Below are 18,127 nucleotides of genomic sequence, written 5' to 3' on the forward strand. Positions count from 1 at the left end.
CGCGTGGTTTTTGTATGGCGCATCTGATGTACATTGTATAAAGTCATTTCATATATTAGTAAGAAATGATCTGAAATGGCGTCATTTTGGGGGATGACTGCCAAATGTTCTATGTTTAATCCATAAGTAAGTATTAAGTCTAAGGTGTGTTTACAGCGGTGGGTAGGCCCTATAATAATAATAATAATAATAATAATAAACTTTATTTATATAGCACCTTTCACAGATATAGTATCACAAAGTGCTTTACATACATGAAAACAATAAAAATACAAAATGAGTAATAAAAATGAATTAAAAGCCTGTCTGAATAAAAACGTTTTAAGATGCTTCTTAAAGAGATCAGTAGAGTCTGAGCAGCGCAAGGATAATGGGAGGGCGTTCCAGAGCCTCGGGGCCAGCACATGAAATGATCGGTCCCCCCGGGTTTTAAAATGGGTACGCGGAACCACCAACAGCATTTTAGTTGACGACCTCAAACACCTGGATGGGCAAAGAGGATTCAAAAGGTCCCGAATATATTTGGGAGCCTGACCATGGAGTGCTCTATAAGTTAAAACCAAAATTTTAAAATGACTCCTCAAATGCACAGGGAGCCAGTGTAGGGAGGCCAGAACTGGAGTTATATGTGCTCTTCTGTGTGTCTTAGTTATCAGCCTTGCAGCAGCGTTTTGTACAGACTGTAACCGTGTCAAACAGGATTTGTTAACACAACTAAAAAGACTGTTACAATAATCCAAACGGGATGAGATAAAAGCATGAACAATCATCTCAAGTTCCTTCAGAGACACAACAGATCTCAACTTAGAAATATTTCTTAAATGATAAAAAGTTTTTTACTAGTGTTTTACAGTGACTGTCAAAAGATAAAGAACTGTCAAAAACAACCCCTAGATTTCTAAGACTATTTTTAACTGAAGGAGTTAAAAATGTCAGGTGCTGCCTAATTCCTGGAATTTTATCATCCGGTGCAAGAATAAGAGTCTCCGTCTTATTTGCATTTAACTGTAGGTAATTATTGTTTAGCCACATTTTGATTTCTGACAGGCAGCTACTAAGTTCAGACAGTTTGTAAAACTCTGAAGCCCTGTCACATTTTGGGCTATACCTACTGAATCTAGTATGGAGTCGAACGCAATTTTCAGTGGGTCTGATTCATTTTCATAATGAATGTTGAAATCACCCACAATTACAAATCTCTCGATGGTTAAGACTAGTTCCGAAAGAAACTCAGCAAATTCCTGAAGAAATTCTGAGTAGGGACCCGGCGGTCGATAGATGGTCACTAATTTAAGCTTTGTTTTATTGCCTATAAGATTATTGCCTATTTCACCTATCAAAGCCTCAAATGAGTTAATAGAGGTGGTTGGTTTTACAGTAAAACCTATATCTGTGTCATATATTGTGGCTACTCCACCTCCACGCCCTGTGATACGGGGCTGATGAACATAACTGTATCCAGGAGGAGCTGCTTCATTAAAACTTACATATTAGTCTACTCTAGCCCATGTCTCTGTTAAACAGAGTGCATTTAGTCTGTTATCTGAGATTATTTCGTTTACTATCACAGCTTTTGATGCAAGCGATCTAATGTTTAAAAGTCCTAGCCTTAGCTTAATATTGCTGCTCACTTCATGTTGATTATTTAATTTAATTTTAATTAAATTTTTAAAACATATCGCCCTGTTATTCTTATACCTGCCACGGCTAACAGACACAGTCTCAATGGTTTGGTAGTTAGGGAAGTAAGTTCTACTTAGCTGATTTGCGTGGTTTGTTGTGGCTGGTCAGACCCGGCATAGCACGTCCTCAATGTTCCTGGAGAGGACTGCCGAGCCTAGGCGACTGGGGTGAAGTCCATCTTGGCGGTAGAGTGATGGACGCTCTCGGAAACTCTCCCAGTTGTCGACGTAATCCACGCCGGCGCTGCTACAGGTGTCCCGGAGCCAGCTGTGGAGACAGAAAAGACGGCTAAATAACTCCCTCGCCAGAATGTTGGAAGCGGACCGGAGACAACAAGCCTGGCCGACGTCTTCTTCCGCGTGGTGTCCAGAAGCGAGCGGTAGTGCTCCTTCAGGATCTCGCTGCACCGGGCGAAGGTGTCGACAGCCCCCACGTGAAGGACGACGGTGCCGAAATCGTCTCGCTGCTTCAGCGCCGAGGGAAGCCGCCTGGCCACGTCCAGGACACGAGCGCCTGAAAAACATGACACAGTGGGGGTTCTTTTAGCGCCTGGCAGGCTAATCTTTACGTGTTGTGTTATCGAGTCGCCGATAACAAGGATACCGCCCTTATTCTTCTTCGGTGCCGGCGCTGGTGAGGGTGGTGTCGGACGCAGGGGTGAGGGCGAGGTGAAGGACCTGGAGCTGAGCACCTCGAACGGATTCGCAGAGGAGAAGTCCGGCTGAGGTAGGGGTGACGACGCCGGCTGCCTTCCGCGTCCTCGCTGGCGCTCCCAGCCTGGTGCCCGGGTCAAGATGGCGGTCGCGTGATGAGGGAGTGGAGACGGCTGAGTAGGCAGCGTCGCGGGCAGCCTCGAGCCTGGTCTTCTCCTGGGTGAGCTCCGCTTGCTTCTCCAGAAGACGCTGGATCTGCCGACCCAACTTGTCCAGCTCCGAGCCGAGCTTGACGAGAGCCCGTTCCTCCACGGTAGCCATGAAAAACAGGGGAGACAAAACAGAGGGAGAAAGAAAGAAACAGGGGGAGAAAACAGAGGGAGAAAGAAAGAGACGGGGAGAAAACAGAAACGAGATAAAATAATCAGATGTCGGTAAGTGTATTATACTGATTTAGAATTGTAGTGTTTATTGTAAGTGTATTAGGCTATAGCATGGGTTAAAGTTCTCCGTCACTACGACGGATTTCCGTCATTTGATTTTTTTGGGGAAAAAATCCGTCAAATCATAATAAACAACACACGCGCGTGCTATCTGTTTTGTGGCCGAAATATGATTCTCACTGGCGCTCATCAGCGCTGGATGGATGACGGCGGTGTCATTTGATTGACTTGTGGTTCATTCCGCCTTCAGATTTGCGGATGTTACGTAGAAAAGTTTTTACCCCCCTCCTGCCTGGCGTGATCGTAGCGCGCGACTCTGTACACCTGCGCGAACGGCGGAGGCTACTTGCTGCGTCACATTCTTTTTGCAGTGTAGTCCGAAGCAATATGTGGTAGTATAAAGAAACACCCCTCAAAACAGGGGAATGAACATTTACCTGACCAATTGTAATGTTGCATTAGTGCTGAAATTTAGGCTAAAGTACTTTAAAATGCTTGAAAATGTAACTACTTCGTTTCACAACAAATATCTGTCTGACTGAACAGTTATTACGTTAACAAATACGAGCCTCTTGTAATTCCAGGACGAAACATGAGAGAACGTGAAGACGTTAAGATTGGGCGTTTTGAAAATAAACCACCATTAAATAATGTGATAAAAAGCCAATTATTTCGAGTCATTTCGAGTATATGTATAAATATTTAACTTAAATTTAACGTTGAGAACGCGTTGAAATGGACCTTGAAAGTGACGTACAAGTGCTTTAATTCCACCTTATAAAGGTGTATGAACCCGGCAAACATGACTTGGTTCACTGCGCTGAAGCGCTGTGCGCGCGAAGTTACAAAACTGCGAGCCACCGCGATTACATCATTTTCGGCGTGCGGACCCTCGCGCTGCTCACGCCACTTGTGCTGCGTCAAGTATAAAGGCTTAAACCAGGCTTAACATGGATGGTGTTGTTCTGTTTGTATTTAAAAGCTCTATCCAGTGGTGTAAATGTTTTGTAACATACCTACTTAAAGCATGTAATCTTACGGCTTATGTTTTTGCGATGGTGAATCTGATAAAAACAAGAGAGCTTCATACCTCTCACCAGGATTCACTAAATTTGACTTGATCTTTAAATAATTTTCTGGAAGAGGACCCCCAGATAACTCCATTATATAAACATTTATGTACATTTATTGCTCAGGTGTTCATTCTCTCTTCTCTCCTTACACAGGCTGTTTAGATAAATATACTTTATAAATGTGTTTATTGTGTAGAATTAGGCAAAAGAGGCCATGTCCCAACTACACTACATTTTCAGTAATTGCTGGCATTGTCTTTTGCCAGGAAAAATTTTTCAGTCAAATGAAAATTTCTTGCTTTAACCCATGGGCTATAGCTAAGCTATGGAGCTTGGAGTCCGGCCATGAAGTCCTCTTTTATTTAGTGCATGTTATATAGTTGCTACTGAAGCACTTGTTCCAGCCTTCATCAGGTCATCCTGTAGGTGTCTTGCACTCACACGGGGGTTTTTCTTAGTTGTCCTGACTAAGTTGCTAAGGGCCCTTGATGAAATTTTGGGCTTTCTTCCACGGCCAGGCAGGTTTGCAGCTGTTCCATAAGTTTTAAACTTTCTTATAATGCTCCCAATGGTGTCTCTTGGGATGTTATATTTTTTGGAAATCTTCTTATACCCAAGGCCCTTTAGGTGCGATGAAATAATCTCCTCTCAGCTTTTGTGGAAGCTCCTTTGTCTTTCCCATGATTGCAACTCACCTTGAATTCCTTCATGGGTGGGGTTTATATATGCATCACAGCTGAAGCAAATGAAGGATCATTATAGAGTTCTCAAAGGCTTAGTTATGTTTCAACTCCACTTTAGTCCATAAAACCTGTCAGAAAGCTTTAAAAACAACAATATTATATAGGGGTTGAATAATTGTGACATGGCTATTGTAATGTTTGAATACATATTCCAAACTGTGTTACTAAGCAAAGTATGTAGTAAGATTTATTGACCACTAGGGGGCAATGAATGTCAATGTTAACTAAGCAGAAATAGAGCGTGTGGAAGTGTTAAGAGCGCGAAGAGAATAAAGAGAGTTGAGTTATCAGTCACGGAGTCTGGACGTGGTTTTATTAGATTGAGCAGGCAACACAACATGGTGTCAGAGTGATTTGCGAACTCACAAAACGAAGAAAAAGGAAAGAAGGAGAAAATGGAAGCTTTCGGTGTTCCGACCCCACAGATGGACTGGCAAGCATCTAACCTGCCGGACGCATGGCGCCGTTTTAAGCAGCATGCTGAGCTAATGTTCTCTGGCCCGCTAAAGCAACAAACAGAGGAACAGAAGTGTAGCTTTCTACTATTGTGGATCGGAGATAAAGGACGGGACATAAGCAACACATGGACCGTGACAGAGGACGATGCCAAACTGTTAAAAACGTACTACGATGGCTTCACAGCATACATCACACCAAAAGCTAATCCTATATTCGCCAGATACAAGTTCCAAGAGAAGATGCAAGGCAGTGGTGAGTCATTTGAACAATTTGTCACAGAGCTAAGACTACTCGTCAAAGACTGCAATTACGCCAATAGTGATGAAATGGTCCGAGATCGTATCGTTTTTGCCACAAACTCTCCTAGAGTAAGAGAAAAGCTACTGAGCCAAGGGCCTGAGCTAACGCTAGACAAAGCGATCGACATTGGCCGTTCTCACGAACTAGCCCAGCTTCAGCTAAAGGTCATGGCGAATGACAGCCACGAGGTGGATGCAATACACCGAAAACATTATAGGCCTAGCTCTACCAAATGACCTGGCAAGCCTAACGAAAGCCAGAAATCGTCCAACGAACGATGTGGTGCGTGTGGAGGCATACATAGCCAAATGAAAGAATGTCCAGCAAAAGGAAAAATGTGTTTAAAGTGCAAAAAATATAACCATTTTGCAAAAGTATGTAGAACCAAGTCCCATACTCAATACAGAAAAGAACACAAAGAGGTACACTCTATAAGAGAGGCCCAAGAAGACATCGCCCCTGAGCTGTTCATAGACACTGTTACAGCAGCCGAAGAGGAAGGCGAGGACAGTGCATATGCAGAAATAACACTGGGACCAAATCATGTGAAAATAACCTTTAAACTAGATACTGGAGCTCAAACAAACGTGATACCCACAAAAAGCTTTAACAAACTCATGCCCACCATACAACTGAACAAAGACACACACAAGCTGTATGGTTATGGAGGGGATCCACTGAAAGTGATAGGTTCCTGCAACCTTGTAAGCAGATACAAAAACAAGTCGACGGCGGAGACGTTCCACGTTGTAGACTGTAACAGCCCACCCATCCTAGGCTACAAAGCATGCAAAGCCCTCGGACTCATAAAAGTGATCTATGCAATTTCTAACACCAGTAACAAAGAGCTCACTGACCAGTCAGCTGATATACTGAGTGAGTACCCAGATGTTTTTAAAGGAATCGGTACATTCCAGGGTGAGTGCAGTTTTAGAATAGACCCCAGTGTAGCACCTGTAGTCTGTCCCCCAAGGAGAGTACCATTTGCTCTCAGGGACCGTCTTAAAACAGAACTAGACAACATGGAGAAAAACAACATAATTTGCAAGGTAACTGAGCCAACTCGATGGGTAAACGCATTGGTAGTATGTGAGAAACCAAAAACAAATAAACTACGAGTATGCCTGGACCCCCGACCACTAAACAAAGCAATAATGAGGCCATACTACCCGCTCCCAACGCTTGAAGACATAACATCCAAGCTGGCTGGAGCAAGATACTTTAGCATATTAGATGCTAGGTCAGGGTATTGGGCAATTAAACTCAGTGAGGAGTCGTCCCTACTCACTACTTTCAACACCATATTTGGCCGTTATCGCTTCCTCAGGCTCCCCTTCGGCATTGTTTCCGCACAAGATGAATTCCAGAGGAGGGTTGACGAAACATATGAGGGCCTTGAGGGAGTAGCTGGTATCGTAGATGACATCCTCGTGTTTGGAAAAACAAAAGAGGAGCACAACCGCAACCTCAGAGCTATGCTGCATCGTACCAAGGAAAGAGGTCTGAAACTCAACCCTGACAAATGCCGCATTTGTGTTGAAGAAGTCAGCTACTTCGGACACAAGCTCACAGCTAATGGACTGGAACCAGACCCACTAAAAATAAAAGCAATCCGTGAGATGCCGCCACCAAAAAACGAAGCAGAACTGGAGACGATTCTTGGCATGGTAAATTACCTTGCCAAGTTTGCCCCAAATCTAGCTGAGGTGACTGCACCACTTAGACACTTACTCCGACAAAACACAGAATTCAGGTGGGACATAACACATGAGAGAGCTTTTGAAAAAACGAAAGAGACAATAACAGCTGAGCGAGGCCAAGTGCTAGCCTACTTTGACCCAAAGATAGAAGTGACACTACAAGTGGATGCATCAAAACATGGTTTGGGTGCAACAATCATGCAAAAGGGTCGGCTAGTTGCATACGCATCAAAACTCCTCAACAGTACAGAGCAAAACTATGCTCAAATTGAGAAAGAGCTATATGCTGTCCTGTATGGATGTAAAAGATTTCACGAATACATATACGGACGAGACATAACTGTTGAATCGGATCACAAGCCACTCGAGTCGATACTCCGTAAACCACTAGCTCTTGCACCGCCCCGATTACAGCGAATGCTGCTGGCTCTGCAGAAATACAGCATCACTCATCCACAAACCTGGAAAGGACATTCCGGTTGCCGACACATTGTCAAGGAAATCTGTGGATGATGAAGACAGTTCATTGACTGAGGACATGGAGACTCAAGTACACGCTGTCATCAACGCAGCACCAGTGAGTACAAACAGGCTATGTGACATCAAATTAGCCACATCAGAAGACGAGCAGTTGTCTGCCCTCAAACACACCATTTGGTCAGGTTGGCCAGAAATAAGAAGGAAATGTTCTCCACTCATCATTGATTACTGGAACCACCGCGATGAAATCACAGAGGCTGATGGAATCCTTCTGAAAGGTGAGAAAATAATAATCCCTCACAAGCTCAGGAAAGACATGTTGCAACGCATACACACAGGACATTTGGGAATAGAAAAGAGTAAACACAGGGCTAGAGACATTATGTTCTGGCCAGGTATGAGCCAACAGATCGAAGAAACGGTAATGAAGTGTGACATATGTCAAAAATACCGTAGCTCTAACCAGAAGGAACCAATGATCTCCCATACCATCCCTGAGAACCCATGGCAGACTGTAGCAACAGATTTGTTTACTTGGAATTCGGAAAACTACATCATCATATGTGACTACCTGAGCAGGTATTTTGAAGTTCAGCGACTGCACAACACCACTACAGCTGCTGTAATTCACAAGATGAAAGGTGCCTTTGCCAGACATGGCATCCCAGAGAAGGTCATAAGTGACAATGGGCCATGCTACAACTCCAGAGAATTCCACCAGTTTGCAGATGCCTGGGGCTTCCAACACATCACTTCAAGCCCACGTTATCCCCAGAGCAACGGTTTAGCCGAAAAGACTGTTCAGACAGTTAAGCGAATCTTCACAAAAGCCAAGGAGGATGGAAAGATCCCTACCTTGGCCTACTAGAATACAGAAACACTCCTATAGATGGACTGAAATCACCAGCACAGATCCTCATGAGCCGCAGGCTGCGTTCCGTCTTGCCCACGACAACAAAACAGCTGCAACCTCGGACAACCCCTCCGAGCACTCTCCGAACAAGAAGAGAGGAATGCCAGCGCCGCCAAAAGCGACACTACAACAAGGCTGCTAGACCCCTATCCATGCTGCCATCTGGAGCGCCCGTATGTTTTAAGCAGGACGATGGTCGGTGGCAACCAGCCTTAGTCATGCAACCAGCAGAGACCCCACGCAGCTACCACGTCAAAACTAGCGAGGGACAAACCTTCAGACGGAACAGACGACACCTTCTTCCAGCACACGGCAACCCACCTACACCCACCATGCAGCAACCCGAGATCAACAGGAACACCTCAACCATTACCGGAGAAGCACCAACAGAACAGAAACCCCAAAACACCCATGAATATGAACTGGACAGTGCTGAGCTTAGAACAAGATCTGGTCGCATCATTAAACCAAGGCAGATCCTTGATCTATAATAGTAAATAGATAGGTAGAAAATTGAACAATAAATATACTTACATATGTACATATATGATACTGAGAGTATCAATGTTAGCAACTAACTGTGTTAGTAATGTTCATATATGCAATTCACTACTGGTGTAACACTTTTTCAGTATATTCAGTATGCTTCAAGTTGTGCGTAAGACAGCACCTATTTTGTTAGAGGGAGATGTAATGTTTGAATACATATTCCAAACTGTGTTACTAAGCAAAGTATGTAGTAAGATTTATTGACCACTAGGGGGCAATGAATGTCAATGTTAACTAAGCAGAAATAGAGCGTGTGGAAGTGTTAAGAGCGCGAAGAGAATAAAGAGAGTTGAGTTATCAGTCACGGAGTCTGGACGTGGTTTTATTAGATTGAGCAGGCAACACAACAGCTATCTTAACAAAATATACTGTTACACACAAATACTATATCATGCATTTTCTGTTCTGATTTTATGTATCACTCAACTCATAAAGAAGTCATCCAAAGCAGAATCTTGCTATTTGAAAAAACATATTGATAACTCCTTAAAATCTTTGGGGGGTTGAATATTTTTGATTGCAACTGTATATATATATATATATAATATAGCCATTTTTTTCATTGTGCGGACCACTAACGTAACTTAACACGTTAGTTCACTGCGTTAGCGTCGGACTCCAAGCGGAGCTGTAGATTGTACTTTGATGTAAATCAGCGTAATGCTGGTAAATGCCGATTCAACAATGGCAGCTTCAGTTGGACAAATACAAGCTGTGGCTTGAGAAAGACAAGGACGCGTGCAAAACGTGCACTGTGTGGTTAACCAATTGGTTAACGATGGGGTTACAGACTGAAAATTCCGTTGTAAAGCAGTTTTCGTCGTTAAGCGTGACCCTAGATTTAGATACGCTTTAATCGTAAATACAGTATAGAAAAAAACTAACAATGTTCTCGTGCGTACAACGCGAGAAAGAGCGATCGTGTTGCTGAGATGGGCTACGGTGGAGGCTGTGCTGCCTCAGCTTATCATACACAACACTCCACTACACTCCACAGTGATGTCACTGCTCCTCCGCGCACCGCGCGAAATTAAGAAAAGTCGGTCGTAACTCCGTTCCGTCGTTAACCAGACCCGTCTGTAAGCGGGGACTCACTTTTAGCCCGGATACGGTTTATAGCTACAACATTTTCCATTAAAAAAAACTTTGTAGATGCGGCGTATATTGATATTGAAAATATGGTAAATGTTTATTTTTTCAATTAAACCACGTGGCCTTTCATTAATTTATGATATACTGTGGAATTTTGGCCTGGATTTTTTCTTATTTTTCATATCTACACATATGTTTAGAGAATGTATAGTCATTGAAATTTGCCTGAAAGTCATGGAAAAGTCATGGAAATTAATTGTCAAAATAGTGTATAAACCCTGGGTATGCTGAAGCATTCAGAGTTCCTTTTACTGGAACTAAGTGTAGCCCTCTGTTGCCGCAGAGGGGGTGGTGTTTGTGATTATACTGAGTTCGTGGGTGTGGTTCTCACCTGCTAAGCTCCAGTTGTTACTAGTTAACTTAACTTTGCCCTATCTAACTCTATGACTCATACCAACCATATACCCATAGAGTGGACACAGACAGTTTTACTAGCAGAATGTATTTTAATTATATATTAATATTAATTATATAAATATATTTTAGCTATAAAGGAAAATAAATACCAAAACACAATCCCAAATGTAGATATTAAATTAACAAAATGATTTAGCTTTAGAATCTGTTATAGTACTCAAATTCTGTGAATAACAAAATATTCTGCTATAGTTAGATAACTGCGATGCAGTTTAAAATCTGTAAGACTTCTAGAACCAGCTCTAACCAGATTGATGGTTTCACTGAAACATAACAGTGTATAGAAAATACAACACAACAGAATCTAAGTCTAGTACTTATCTATAAATTTAGTGTGACCGGTCACCCTTCAATAACTCTTAACGCTTTTGTAAAAGCTGGCATAAAAAATAATAAAATAATAAAATGGTGCAGGCCTGTTGAAGTGCAGTATGTAACGAATCCTTGGCTTTATATTCGGACGGTACACGAATTAGTGCTTAGGTGTAGTGCGCTCACAAACTCGGGCTCCCGCCATCTTTGAATGCAGTGGAGATTGTAATGGTGGCTGAGGAACTCCGAACATTCCGGTAACTCGGAGCGCTATCGGGTGGTGTTTTCGTCCCGCGGAGGCTAGACTGAGGAACTCTGGGTGTTCCGGTAACCCAGGGCGCTATCAGCTAGCGGCTTGTCTCACTCGGCTGACAAACGTGCAGTCTACCGTTCAACACACTCGCCGATGAACGGCGAAATAGCTAGCGCTAACGGTTAGCAGAATGCTAATATTGCTGAAACTTCAATTAACCGTATAAACACGGCAGGGTGACTCTACTGCTCCTCAAAACGGGTAGCAGTTAACTCGTTTAAACATACAAATAATTAAAACGCGGACACAAAATTATATTTGGGTCACGAAAAACCATGTAAAATCTCAGTGTGTCTCTCTTCCCTCAATCTCACTCTGACTCCGACTAACGGACTCCGCTCGCCCTTCAGTGTGAGTGCCCTGGCCCCTCCCCCACTCTGATTAGAGAAAAGGGTTGATAGATGGTCTCTTTCCCAATTACTGTTCATAGCTCTGGCAGTAAAGTTAGTATTGCGAGCAAATGGGATTCCTCTACACTTCACTCTACACTGGCATAATAACTGAGTTAGTTAGCTACACCCTATCAGCTTAAAAGTCTCACAAATTAGAACATATTTTAACAAAACATATTTCAATAAATGTTTACTCTAGAAACGTTAGACTAGGGTTACTGGTTTAACCCTGGGCTACATCCCCCCCCTTTCTAAAGGTCTGGATGTCCTCATCAGACTACAGTTTCTACTTGTCTGACCTCCGTACTAAGATTCTGCAATTTTGGCTGAACTACGGTGGCACTCTTATCACTGAACGGCGAGTTTCCAATCCTAAGGCCTCTGTGTACAATCTCTATTGGTAGATCTGCAGGTCTTCCGAGCTCATCATAGCTCAATTTAACTACAGGCTTAATGGTGCGCTTCTCTTTAATGACTGAGGGAAACCTCTGTACAGAAGCCGGTTCTGAGAAACTACCTACATGATGTGACCTTTCACCCACACTAGGGACCAAAGACACTCCCCCCTGTTCAAGCAGCACTTCTTCGGAACTGCTCTCCACAGCCTCCTCATCATCTTCTTGCTGCATCTCAACACACTCTGCATCAGGAAGTTCAGCTGGCTCAGCTTCCTCACTGCTGTCCTCCACTTCACTGGCATTACTAGGGGTGCCAGCTCTGATCCGGACATTTCTCTTAGGAAATACTGTCTGTAACTGGGATAGTTCACTTTTCCAGTGGTCAGCAGGCCTAGAGTAGAGCCTCTCTTCTTCAGATTCTGACAGCTCACTACTGCTTTCTCTCAATGAATGTTCACTGTTTCTCTTGAGTAACTTGTTCTGTCTGGTGTTTCTCGCTGAAGCTTGTGGGGAACTGGCATCTTGGGCATCGTTGGCTTCTGGCAAACGAATCAGGCATCCCACAGGCAACAAATGATCTCTGTGAAGGGTCTTTATCACCTTTTTCCCACTTTCAGGTTGCAGGCGATACACAGGAAGGTTGGGTAACTTTCCCAACACTACATAGGGTTCAGATCGCCACTTGTCTTTGAGCTTCCCACTTTCTCCAAAAGCACGAATGAGGACGCGATCTCCCTCCTCAAGCTTTTGAGGGCGTACACTAGCATCGTACCGACGTTTGTTTCTCTGATGCAGTCGGTCGGAATTGTCTACAGCCAACTGGTAAGCTTGTTTCAAATTACTCCGTAACTTCTCAACATACTGCTGATGGTGAACACTTTCTTCAATCTGTAATGGTGTCTCAAAACAGAGGTCGATCGGGAGCCGGGCCTCACGTCCGAACATCAGAAGGTATGGAGAATACCCAGTAGAGTCGTTACGAGTAGAGTTGTAGGCATGCACTAACAGTGCAACTTGTTGGCTCCATTGCCGTTTCTGGCTTGGCTTCAAAGTACCCAGCATGGACAGGAGGGTCCTGTTAAAACGCTCTGGCTGTGGGTCACCTTGAGGGTGATATACAGTGGTATGAGACTTCCTTACTCCAAGTAACTGAAGAAGTTCCTTCACCAACTTGCTCTCGAAATCCCGCCCCTGGTCGGAATGAATCCGCACGGGTAACCCGTAATGGACGAAGAACTTCTCCACTAACACTTTGGCCACTGTCAAGGCCTTCTGGTCACGGGTGGGGTAAGCCTGGGCATACCGTGTAAAATGATCTGTAACAATTAAGATGTTAGAGATCCCTTTGGAATCAGGCTCCAAGGACAGAAAATCAATACAGACCAAATCCAACGGGCCATTACTTGAAATCTGTTGCAGAGGTGATGCTCGGCGTGGAATAGTTTTCCGGACCACACACCGGCCACAATTCTTGATGTAATTGGTGACATATGCCAACAATTTTGGCCAGTAGAATCGATCTCGGGTCAGGGCTAATGTCCTCTCAATGCCCAAATGACCAGACTCATCATGGAGAGACTTCAGAACTTTCTCTCTGTACTGCTCAGGCAGAACCAATTGAAGACAGGATTCCTCTCCGGCTTTACTGGTCTTTCTATACAAGAGACCATCGACCATCATGAGCCTCTTTTCCTCTCTTCGGAACAATGCAAAGTCAGGGTCCACATCTGAACTGTTAGAGGGCCATTCTCCCCTCAGCACTGCCTGACGCACTTTACCAATGACTGGGTCATTTTCTTGTGCAAATCTCAACTCTTTTGAACTCACTTGCTCTGGCAGACTGGGAGTTAACTTAGTTGGGTAAGCATAGCATTCGGGTATAGCTTGAGGAGATGCTCCTAGGCTTTCAATGCATTGGGACATCTGTGGGGACTTACTGAAGTTCACTTGTTTGCACACAGTCTTAACAGTCTGTGGAGACAGCCATCCTTCGCCTTCAGCCACATTTCGAGACAGCAAATCAGCATCCACGTTCTCTCTACCAGGCCTGTACTGGATCCCAAAGTCATAAGTGGACAAGGCTGCTAACCACCTATGGCCTGTGGCATTCAGCTTAGCAGAAGTTAGAACGTATGTGAGCGGGTTGTTGTCTGTTCTCACAGTGAACTGTGCACCATACAGGTAGTCGTGGAATTTATCCACCACTGTCCATTTTAAAGCCAGGAACTCAAGTTGATGGGCAGGATAGTTTCGTTCTGAATTACTAAGTTTCCTGCTGGCGTAAGCTACAGGGCGCAACCCCTCTGGAAACTGCTGATTCAATACAGCACCCAACCCATCTAAGCTGGCATCTACATGGAGTATATAAGGCTTGTTAGGGTCTGCAAATGCCAGAACAGGAGCATGAGTGAGGTAGTACTTGATCTTCTCGAAAGCTTCAGTGCACTCAGGTGTCCATCGCTCATTGAAAGGTTCAGTTTTTCGGAGATAGGGCTGTTTCTTCTTGGGAGCATTCTTTTTCTGAGTCGGAGGGTAGCCTCTGGTTAGATCAGTCAATGGACGCACAATAGCAGAGTAGTTGGCGATAAATCGCCTGTAATACCCACAAAATCCAAGGAAGGATTGCAAAGACTTCAGGTCAGTTGGTAGCGGCCAATGTGAGACAGCCTTAATTTTGTCAGGATCTGTGGCGATTCCATCAGCAGAAACAATGTGTCCCACATACTTTACTTGAGTCTGACAGAATTGACACTTGTCAATAGAGACTTTTAGACCGTGCTCTTCTAGTCGATCTAGGACTCGGAACAACCGTTCTTCATGCTCGGCAAGCGTCCGCCCAAACACTATGACATCATCTAAATAAACTAGACACTGCAACAAGTTCATGTCTCCCACCACTCGTTCCATCAGTCTCTGAAACGTAGCAGGGGCCCCAGTAATCCCTTGTGGCATTCTCTCAAATTGGTAGAATCCTAAGGGACAAATGAAAGCAGTCTTCTCCTTATCTTGATCAGCCATCTCTATCTGGTAGTATCCGCTCCTAAGATCGAGGACCGAGAACCATTGACTGCCTGATAAACAGTCGAGGGCATCATTCACCCTTGGGACAGTGTATTGATCTGGAACAGTTCGAGAATTCAGCGTACGATAATCAATACACATTCGGATCTTCCCGCTTTTCTTTCGGGCGACTACTATAGCAGAAGCATATGGACTTCGAGACTCCTTAATAATTCCGGCAGCCAGCAGATCCTGCAGGTGGCGGCGGACATCATCAAGGTCAGCAGGTGCAAGTCTACGGGACCTCTCTCTAAACGGTCGTGGATCACTGAGGCGGATTTCATGCTCTACCGCCTTGGCAAGGCCTACGTCCCACTCGTCCACTGAGAACACATTGGTCCTTTGCGCTAACCTATGCACCAATCTTTCTTTCCATGCTTTAGGTATGGGAGAGTCTCCGAAACAGAAGAGATTAGGGTCAATCTGACCTTTTGGGCTTGTTGTAGCCTTAACTTCAGTCACTACATCAGCTCGGTAGATATGTGCTATAATAGAACCCTTTGGAATGGCTCTATCTTTGACAGTCTCATTTTTTATCCATAATGACACAGTGTCTTGCTGTATGTCAGAAGGAAGGAGTACACAGGGAGGTAAAGTAACACCCGATGGTAGCAGACTTTGGGAGTCAATGACCAGGATGCTTGGTTTCTCTCCCTGGCCAATCATGGCTTTACAGATGGCATGGCAGGCTTCACCAGCAGGGATGGTCAGCGGGCCTGGACCTACCCACTTGACATGTCCTGAACATTCATCCACTGTCCTGTTGTTCAGACATGAATTTCTGCAGCGTTCGGAAACAGTGTTGACACGCCATACCTGAGCTTGACGATGGTGCTCTTTGGGCTGGGACTCACTCGGACTATGATGAAAAGATCTTGCATTAGTACCAATAATGACAGGCACTTGGTCGGGTCCTGGGGGGTCTGGACACACCAGGGCTAGTATGGACTTGGGCTTCTGACACTTTCCATCTCCAAGGAACTCTATACCAACAGCCACATAACCTCTGTAGGGATAGCTTGAGTCTCCTAAACCCCATATGGCGAGGCTAGAAATGGGTCGGAGGGGTATATGTTGCAAATGTTGTTGGTACCATTGTTCAAAAATAATGGTTACCGTGGAGCCGCTATCCATCAATGCAGTACAGCTATGCCCTTCGATGATGACTTGGCTTAATGAAGTCTTTCCCTCTAAGCCATCGGGTAGACATTGAAGCTTGGGGGTATAAACCGTACTGGTCTTGACATTACAATGCCTTGCTGGGAGTTCATCTTGGGCAGGTGAATCTTCATTGTGTCTCTGTCTTTTTAAGGCATTAATCAGCTTGGAGATTACCTTACTGGGGTCTTCGGCAGCCATACATCTCCTGCTCACATGACCATCTTCCCCACAACGGTAACAAAAGAACGTCTCTTTTCGACTAATCTCCATAACCCTTTCCTGTGGGTTTCTCTGAGCTGAACTGGGGAACCTTGCTGTAGCATCATGGCTTTGTTTACTTTTCTGCCCTTTTTGTGTAACATCTTTAAATGTAACTGCCATGGCCTGGAGTTGGTGTTGCACTTCAGTCACTTGTTTCCGTAGACACTGGACGGCGTCCCTTTCTTCCTGGTTGGCTGCTTTGTTAGACTGCCTTGGTTCATCTTCCACATGGGCTGGTGCAACATCCAAAGTTTTCATCGACAACTTAGAGATTTTGGCCTTCAGCTGTTCAATCTCATTTCGCAGTTTGGCTGTTTCAGAAGGACCTGCCAGGGTATCCTCAGTGGCACTAAACTGTCGCACTGTAGCTTTGGATGTTACAGTGGTGGTCTTTCGTCGCACCAGCCGCCTATCCTCTTCCTCACGTACTTCATTTAACAGCTCCAAGAATTTGGGAGGGCACTTTCTGCGCTCTCTGATTCGTAACTGCACCAGCATCAGTTCTGACTCGGTGGCTCCTCTCAGCAGTTGCTCTATACGAGCCCCATCTCGCTGAGTCGGTAGAAGTCCTCCTTTCTGTACGACCTTGGTTAGAGCTCGCTCAATTCGTCTCAAGAAATCTGACAGTTTCTCTCCAGAGTGCTGTTGCATAGATCTGAAAGCTATGTACATGTCTTCTCCAGACTCTATAGAGCCAAATACTTTCTCCAATGCTGCTATATAGTCTTCAGGGGTCGCATCCGGATCATTAGCCCGGACTGCTTGGGCTATATCGAAAGCTGGACCCTTTAAACTCTCTACTATCCTTTTTCTCTTTTCACGATCTGGTAGCTCTATTTCCTCTACCATCAGTCTGGCTTGATCCAACCAGACATCAAGGCTTTCTTCCCCAGCTGGAGTTGGGACAATGCCTGAGAAGGCTCTTAGTCGTCTGAATGCATGGCTGTCATATAAGGGTCTCGCGGACCTGTCAATGAGGGTTTCAACTACCTTGAAAAAGGTCTCCATAGGAATAGACGACGGAGTCTCTGGCTGAGCAGATTCCGAGTAGGGGTGATCTAAGGGGCTAGATACTGATTTGGAAGTGACAGGGGGGGTGTCTTTGGTCGCCATTACTACAGGGGTTACATAATCAGGTCCACTAAGTGGCCATGGCCTACCCCCATCTAAAGGGGGTATCTCACGGGGTACATGCTCTGCACTAACCTTACCTTTGCACTCACACAGTACTACCAGACTATGGGTCTGTGGCTCAAATAAGCGCCCTCTTACACGCACCCTCCCCAAAGCTTTAATTTGTTCCAGGGTTTTCTCAATATCCCCGATCTCAGTATCTTCCGGAACCTGACTCACTACTAGGGCATGGTTTGGATCTACACCCTCTCCCTTACACCAGTTCTGCAGCAGCGACATTTCAGGATCACCTAGAGTACTAAACTAAAATGTAGAAGGTCAAGTGTTTTTAAGGCCCACAAATAATAAGAATAATAAAAAAAAAAAAAAAAAAAAAAAAAAAGTCCACTCACTGGATATATGAAAGGCAAACAATACAGGGAAATTCACTTACTAGGCTTACAATAATAATTACTATGATTGTGTATAAGAAGGTATACACAATTTAGTTAGGTATCCCAGCGGTGCCTCCAATTTATGTAGCCCTCTGTT

General features: G+C 44.5%; 1 protein-coding gene across 1 annotated transcript; it reads right to left on the reverse strand.

Annotated features, from left to right (window-relative positions):
• Nucleotides 1–766: 766 nt before the first annotated feature.
• Nucleotides 767–2,771, reverse strand: LOC143509636 (uncharacterized). The gene is made up of 3 exons (XM_076998488.1): nt 2,375–2,771; nt 1,989–2,196; nt 767–779 (listed from the first exon to the last, which is right to left on the reverse strand). The coding sequence occupies exons 1-3, from the start codon at nt 2,655–2,657 to the stop codon at nt 767–769; spliced, it is 504 nt and encodes a 167-aa protein (XP_076854603.1). The 5' UTR covers nt 2,658–2,771.
• Nucleotides 2,772–18,127: the final 15,356 nt, after the last annotated feature.

The sequence above is a fragment of the Brachyhypopomus gauderio genome, chromosome 3, assembly GCF_052324685.1.
Source record: "Brachyhypopomus gauderio isolate BG-103 chromosome 3, BGAUD_0.2, whole genome shotgun sequence".
NCBI classification, from domain to species: domain Eukaryota; kingdom Metazoa; phylum Chordata; class Actinopteri; order Gymnotiformes; family Hypopomidae; genus Brachyhypopomus; species Brachyhypopomus gauderio.

Excerpts from the sequence above, each read along its gene's own strand:
- LOC143509636 (XM_076998488.1), bottom strand. The coding sequence starts at position 2,657 with ATGGCTACCGTGGAGGAACGGGCTCTCGTCAAGCTCGGCTCGGAGCTG. Across the intron at positions 2,197-2,374 it reads CCTCTGCGAATCCGTTCGAG|GCGCTCGTGTCCTGGACGTG; the intron begins GTGCTCAGCTCC and ends CATGTTTTTCAG.